At 50.2% G+C, this 7,576-nt stretch overlaps 1 protein-coding gene across 1 annotated transcript; it reads left to right on the top strand.

Annotated features, from left to right (window-relative positions):
- The first annotated feature begins 4,736 nt into the window (after positions 1 to 4,736).
- LOC139391825 (protein S100-A1-like) lies at positions 4,737 to 6,962 on the top strand. The gene is made up of 3 exons (XM_071139394.1): positions 4,737 to 4,956; positions 6,129 to 6,294; positions 6,711 to 6,962. Exons 2-3 carry the CDS (start codon positions 6,154 to 6,156, stop codon positions 6,867 to 6,869), a joined length of 300 nt encoding a protein of 99 aa, XP_070995495.1. The 5' UTR covers positions 4,737 to 4,956; positions 6,129 to 6,153; the 3' UTR covers positions 6,870 to 6,962.
- Positions 6,963 to 7,576: the final 614 nt, after the last annotated feature.

The following is a 7,576-nucleotide window of genomic DNA, read 5'->3' as shown; positions in this document are numbered from 1 at the left end:
CGCCTCCTCGAGTTTCGTTTTTGTGAAGGAGGGAGGGCTGCGCCTGTGTATTGACTATTGGGGTCTGAATCAGATCACTGTGAGGTATAGTTAGTTACCTGCTACCACTCATAACCACAGCGATAGAGTCAATGCACGGGTGCGCTTCTTCACCAAACTAGATCTCAGGAGCGCTTACAACCTGGTGTGAGAGGGAGACGAGTGGAAGACAGCTTTCAGTGCCACCTCTGGACACTATGAGTACCTTGTCATGCCGTACGGGTTGATGAATGCACCATCAGTCTTCCAAGCCTTTGTAGATGAGATTTTCAGGGACCTGCACGGGCAGGGTGTAGAGGTGTATATTGATGACATTTTGATGTACTCCGCTACACGCGCTGAGCATGTGTCCCTGGTGCGCAGAGTGCTTGGTCACCTGTTGGAGCTTGACCTGTACGTTAAGGCTGAGAAATGCCTGGTCTTCCAACAGTCCGTCTCCTTCCTAGGGTATCGCATTTCCACCTCGGGTGGAGATGGAGAGTGACCGCATTGCAGCCGTGCATAATTGGCCAACTCCCACCACGGTAAAGGAGGTGCAGCGGTTCTTAGGGTTTGCCAACTACTACTGGAGGTTTATCCGGGGTTTTGGTCAGGTAGCTGCTCCCATTACCTCACTGCTGAAGGGGGAACTGGTGCGCTTGCAGTGGACAGCTGAGGCGGACAGGGCTTTTAGTCACCTGAGGGCTCTGTTTACCTCGTCTCCCGTGCTGGCCCACCTGGATCCCTCTTTGGCGTTCATAGTGGACGTGTCCGAGGCTGGGATAGGAGCTGTGCTCTCTCAGCGCTCGGGTACGCCACTGAAGCTTCACCCCTGTGCCTTCTTCTCAAAGAGGCTCAGCCCGGCGGAGCGAAACTATGACGTGGGGGACAAGGAGATGTTGGCTGTCGTCAAGGCTTTGAAGGTGTGGAGACATTGGCTTGAGGGGGCTAGACACCCTTTTCTCATCTGGACTGACCACCGCAATCTGGATTACATCCGGGCGACGAGGAGACTGAACCTTCGCCAGGCAAGGTGGGCCATGTTTTTTCACCCTTTTTGTGTTTACCCTTTCTTACAGACCAGGCTCCCAGAACGCGAAGGCAGACGCATTGTCCTGGCCTCTATGACACAGAGGAGCGGCCAATGGCGCTGGTAGTGTGGGAGCTGGACACGGACATTGAGCAGGCATTACGAGCAGAGCCCGCTCCCGTCCAGTGTCCCGCTGGGAGTCTGTACGTCCCGTCTGCTGTTCGTGACCGGTTGATCTATTGGGCCCACACGTCACCCTCCTCTGGTCATCCTGGGATCGGTCGGACAGTGCCCTGTTTGAGCGGAAGGTATTGGTGGCCTACCTTGACTAAGGACGTGAGGGTTTATGTTTCCTCCTGCTCGGTGTGCTCCCAGTGTAAGGCTCCTAGGCACCTGCCCAGAGGTAAGCTACACCCCTTACCCGTTCCACAGCGGCCTTGGTCGCACCTGTCGGTGGATTTTCTTACTGATCTTCCACTCTCTCACAGGGAGACACAGCGATCCTGGTTGTTGTGGATCGTTTCTCTAAGTCTTGTCTTCTCCTCCCTCTGCCCGGTCTCCCTACAGCCCTACAGACTGCGGAGGCCTTGTTTACACACGTCTTCCGGCACTGCGGGGTGCCTGAGGATGTAGTGTCTGATGGGGGTCCCCAGTTCACGTCTAGGGTCTGGAAGGCGTTCATGGAACATCTGGGGGTCTTGATCAGCCTTACTCTCGGGGTGAAAACCTGAAGTAATGGGCAGGTGGAGAGAGTTAACCAGGATGTGGGCAGGTTTCTGCAGTCCTATTGCCAGGACCGGCCGGAGGAGTGGGCGGAGTTTGTGCCCTGGGCCGAGATGGCACAGAACTCGCTTCGCCACTCCTCCACTAACATCTCTCCCTTTCAGTGCGTACTAGGGTACCAGCCGGTTCTGGTGCCTTGGCATCGGGTTCAGACCGAGGTTCCTGAGGTGGACGACTGGTTCAGGAGTGCGGAGGAGACATGGGAAGCTGTCCGTGTCCACCTTCAGCAGGCCGTGACGCGCCAGAAGAGTAATGCAGATCGCCACCACAGTGAGACCCCGATGTTCGCACCGGGGGACTGGGTCTGGCTCTCGACCCGAAACCTACCCTGCCGGAAGCTGGGTCCGTGGTTTGTGAGGCCATTTGAAAGTCCTGAGGAGAGTGAACAAGGTATGTTATAGGTTACAGCTTCCCCCCGATTACCGCATTAACCCCTCGTTCCATGTGTCTCTCCTCAGGCCGGTGGTGGCTGACCTGCTCCAGGAGTCTGAGGTGTGGGAGGTTCCTCCGCCACCTCTGGCCACCTCTGAACGTACTCTGTTCGCTCCATACTGGATTTGAGGCGCCGGGCAAGGGGCCTTCAGTATCTTTTGGAGTGGGAGGGGTACGGCCCGGAGGAGAGGAGCTGGGTTCCGGTCGAGGATGTGTTGGACCCATCTATGCTGCAGGAGTTCCACCGCCTTCGTCCGGATCGCCCTGCGCCTCGCCCTCTGGGTCGTCCCCGAGGCCGATGTCGGGGGGTTACTGTCACGTTGGTCCCTCTTCTTGTTCGGGCGGGGGTTTGGCGGTCGAAGTCACCGACTTTCTAGCCATCGCTGATCCTCTTTTCATTTTCCTTTGGTTTTGTCTTGTCTTGTATCACACCTGGTTCCAATCCCATCAATTACATGTTGTTTATACCAAGTTCGATCTCCTGCGCCTGACTTCCCTGCCACCAGCACGCACCCTCTTACAGACTCGGTACCGGTACCCTGTATATAGCCTCGTTATTGTTGTGTACATTTCTTGTCATTTTGTTAACTTTAGTTTATTTAGTAAATATTTTATTAACTCTTTCTTGGACTGCATTGTTGGTTAAGGGCTTGTAAGTAAGCATTTCACAGTAAGGTCTACACCTATTGTATTCAGAGCATGCGCAAATAACATTTTATTTGATAATGATAGTGTTACGTTCATCGAAAGGAGCGGACCAAGGCGCAGCATGCGTAGAGTTCCACATACTTTATTACAAATTGAAACTTCACAAAAAGAACAAAGAATAAACGAATGTCCAGTACAGAGTGCACTTAGACACTACCTGAAAACAATATCCCACAACGCAGGTGGGAATAATGGACAACTTAAGTAAGACGATAATCAGCTGCCTCGGGCTGGGGAGGCGCACTGGAGGTCTGGTGCGTGGAGCCGGCACAGGACATACTGGGCTGGGGAGGCGCACTGGAGGCCTGGTGCGTGGAGCTGGCACAGGATGTACCGGGCTGGGGAGGCGCACTGGAGGTCTGGTGCGTGGAGCCGGCACAGGACATACTGGGCTGGGGAGGCGCACTGGAGGCCTGGTGCGTGGAGCTGGCACAGGATGTACCGGGCTGGGGAGGCGCACTGGAGGCCTGGTGCGGGGAGCCGGCACAGGTTGCACCGAATTGGTGACACGCTCTTCAGGGCGAGTGCGGGGAGCCGGCACAGGACATACCGGCCTGGGGAGGCACACTGGAAGCCTGGTGCGTGGAGGCGGCACAGGTTGCACTGGACTGGTGACACGCTCTTCAGGGCGAGTGCGGGGAGCCGGCACCGGATGTACCGGGCTGGGGAGGCGCACTGGAGGCCTGGTGCGTGGAGCCGGCACAGGTTGCACTGGACTGGTGACACGCTCTTCAGGGTGAGTGCGGGGAGCTGGCACAGGATGTACCGGGCTGGGGAGGCGCACTGGAGGCCTGGTGCGTGGTGCTGGCACAGGACATACCGGGCTGGGGAGGCGCACTGGAGGCCTGGTGCGTGGAGCTGGCACAGGACGTACCGGGCTGGGGAGGCGCACTGGAGGCCTGGTGCGTAGAGCCGGCACATGACATACCGGCCTGGGGAGGCACACTGGAAGCCTGGTGCGTGGAGGCGGCACAGGTTGCACTGGACTGGTGACACGCTCTTCAGGGCGAGTGCGGGGAGCCGGCACCGGATGTACCGGGCTGGGGAGGCGCACTGGAGGCCTGGTGCATGGTGCTAGGACAGGACATACCGGGCTGGGGAGGCTCACTGGAGGCCTGGTGCGTGGAGCTGGCACAGCATGTACCGGGCTGGGGAGGCGCACTGGAGGCCTGGTGCAGGGAGCCGGCACAGGTTGCACCGAATTGGTGACATGCTCTTCAGGTGCGGGGAGCCGGCACCATGGGTGGAGCCGGCACAGGACATACCGGGCTGGGGAGGCGCACTGGAGGCCTGGTGCGCAGCATACTCCTTGCTAACACCTCTCTCCGATATCCCTCCTTAAATTGCTCCATCGACCCACAGACAGGCTCCTCGCTTGACTGACCGCCCCTTGTGCCCTCCCCCACCAAAAACTCTTGGGGTTTCTGTGGCCATGGACCCCGGCATCGTCTTGTCCTCCTATATTCCTTGGCGACTCCCTCCGGAGAAAGGTCTGGCATCCTCCTAGGATTTCCTCCCATGTCCAACTCTCCTTTATCTCCCAGGCACGCTGTTTGGTCCTTGCGTGGTGGGATATTCTGTTATGTTCATGGAAAGCAGCGGACCAAGGTGCAGCATGCATAGAGTTCCACATACTTTATTACAAAGTGAAACTTCACAAAAATAACTTTATTTATTCTGTATATAAGTGGGAGATTAATAAAATGTAGGGATATTAATAATTTCTAAAATAAAAATGTACCCTACTTGTCATGTAAATGAACAAGTCATTTTAATAATTTTAAACGCACAACGCGAACTATTCGTTGACTGTTTTTGCAAGGTTGACCAATTTAACCTACTATATTGCTCAATATATCATTACTTCACTCAAGGCAGCGCATAGACTACAGGGCGGCGCCTGTCTATAAATTCTCAGACGCAATATTTTTCTCAGCTCAGCACGATTCAACTCTTCTCAATCGCCAACTCCACACTCGTGAACGGTAAGAATTCAGCATATAATATGTATACTCTTGTTCTTGTCCGACTGGTGGTAAAAAAAAAAAAAAATGTCTACGAATGTAAAAAGTCGCTTCAGGCTAAATAGTTTTGTTAATCCTATCTGATCTCTTCATCCAACTCAGGAACTAGTCAGCAGACTTGAAATACTTTCATTCATTCTTGGTCTTGTGCATTTTTGGCTTTGAAGTGCAGTTTTCTATGGGGTAGTTGTCAAACTTTTCATCTGTAAATATAAAAGTCAACATAAGTCACTTTTTACAGTCCAGCCTTACAGTAGTACCTTTTTAGGTGTTCTGCATTGATGACGGCTTTTAAAACTTTATAGTTTCATAACTAAAATAATCACATTTGTCATAAGGACAAACGAGCATGTCCAACACATAGATATAGAACCTAGAATGTTTGCTAAACAATTAGAGCATTATAATTGTGTGCATTATACTTTTTTGGTCTAAAAGAATCTGAGTTTGTAATATTATTTAACAATAAAGAAATTGACTGAAATACGGGTGTGGCTCACTTTGAATGACTGGGTTAAGAGCTGACTGTGGACATGTACACACACTATTTCCTCACTGTTGGTGCAACCTCTCTTTCTCGAGTCTGGTTTGTCTTTCCTTTTACCCTACTTTCCTCAGTTTTGGACTACATTTTTTCCAAGTTCAGTCATTTCCTCTTCTCTCATACCACACCCTTTTTCATTGGCTCTCTTTTATGTTTCCCTTCTCTATCTAATTCAACCAGGTAAAGTTAGGTCAAATGATCCGTGTGCTCTTTGTATCTGACTTGTGTGTATTTGAATGTATTTTGTGTTCTGTATTTGAGAGAAAATAACTTAGTAGTGAATCTGTGATCAACTTTTGTTGGTGATTTTATGGATTACTCATGTGAGCATTACTCTTTGGAATGGGCAGGGCACATGGTGCTGATTTTCTTCAACATGGCCCATTCTCACACACACACACACACACACACACACACACACACACACACACATTCCCTCATGAAATATAGTTCCTTTAGCCAACATCTTGTAAACTACAGTATTTGTAAAAAAACATTATGCCAGACTAAAGATACATGTTAGTCACATGAATGCTTTGCTACCCTGTCATTCAAATGTAATTTTTCTCTCTCTCTCGCTCTCTCTCAGTGCAACCTAACTTAGACCTGCAACCATGCCATCAGACCTGGAACGAGCAATGGAGTCCATGATCACTGTGTTCCACAAGTATGCTGCTAAGGAGGGCAGTGGCAACACTCTGAGCCGCCGTGAGCTAAGGGACCTGATGGAGAACGAGCTCTCTGGCTTCCTCAAGGTGGCCATCTCTACTACTATCTCTACTACGTCTGTGTATCATATGGCACCATAGGGCTCTGGTCAAAAGTTGTGCACTATTTAGGCAATAGGATGCCATTTGGGACATACAGTATATTATCTCTATTACTATTTTGCTGTAGAAGCACTCCCTGTTAATTTGATACAGAAAACATGCACATTTATGATTAGGGTCTGGAGATTTTCCTGATCACGTGACTTGACCAGGAAAAACTCAGGGGACCAGGTCATAAGGCCCAAAGTTTTCCTTGGTCAGGTGGTCCGCAAAAAAAAAGTGTTCCTACTTGTCATGTATCTGCCCCATAAAGAGTACGTCAACGGTTGTCCCCTAGTACTGTTTGTGAAATTACAGTATTTACATTTAGTATTATTAAAACATCCCTGTCTTCCTTTCAGTCTCAGAAGGACCCAGCCACAGTAGACAAGATCATGAAGGATCTGGACTCTAATGGTGATGGAGAGGTGGACTTTGAGGAGTTTGTTTCTCTAGTTGTGGGCCTGTCCATCGCCTGTGAACAGTGCTACCAGATGCACAAGAAGAAGATGGGGAAGTGAGGGATGAGAGGAGGAAGGGGCGTGGAGAAAAGAAGGGTTCTAATTTTCAATTTTGTAATGATCACACTGTCCATTAAACACAAAGACCAAGGAGTTGTTGTCATTATTTTGTGTGTGTGCATGCATGCATTAGATAAAGTAGTTATAGATGCAGGTTGTACATGTGTTATACTGTAGCTAGTCTATTGGAATTCAATTAGAGTACAAAATACTGTAGGTGTGTGTTTATCTTTGTCTACAAAAAAATGCATAATAGTGTTGGGGGAGGTTTCTTGGACACAGATTAGGCCACAGGAGATTGGTGGCACCTTAATTGGGGAGTACGGGCTCGTGGTAATGACTGGAGCGAAATGAATGGAATGGTAACAAATATATCAAACACATGGTTTCCAGGTGTTTGATGCCATTCAATTTGCTCCATTCCGGCCATTATTATGAACCGTTCTCCTGGAGTAAAAAGCTGGATAATGGATAATTGCTGTTGAGCTTGTTTTTATTGTTGTCCAGAACTAGGATTAATGTGTGTCTGAGAGACTGCCATATAAAGACACCATATACCATGTCCTTTCACAGATTTACCTGTGATTTCAGTCTTGCACAGATTAGATTTTAGTAATTTAGCGGACACTCTTATCCAGAGCGACTTACAGTAGTGAGTCCATCCATACATTATCGTACTTAGCCACTCCTCAGTAAAAGGCACATGA

The sequence above is a fragment of the Oncorhynchus clarkii genome, chromosome 32 (assembly GCF_045791955.1).
Source record: "Oncorhynchus clarkii lewisi isolate Uvic-CL-2024 chromosome 32, UVic_Ocla_1.0, whole genome shotgun sequence".
Classification (NCBI taxonomy): domain Eukaryota; kingdom Metazoa; phylum Chordata; class Actinopteri; order Salmoniformes; family Salmonidae; genus Oncorhynchus; species Oncorhynchus clarkii.
This window is presented reverse-complemented; position numbering and strand designations above follow the sequence as displayed.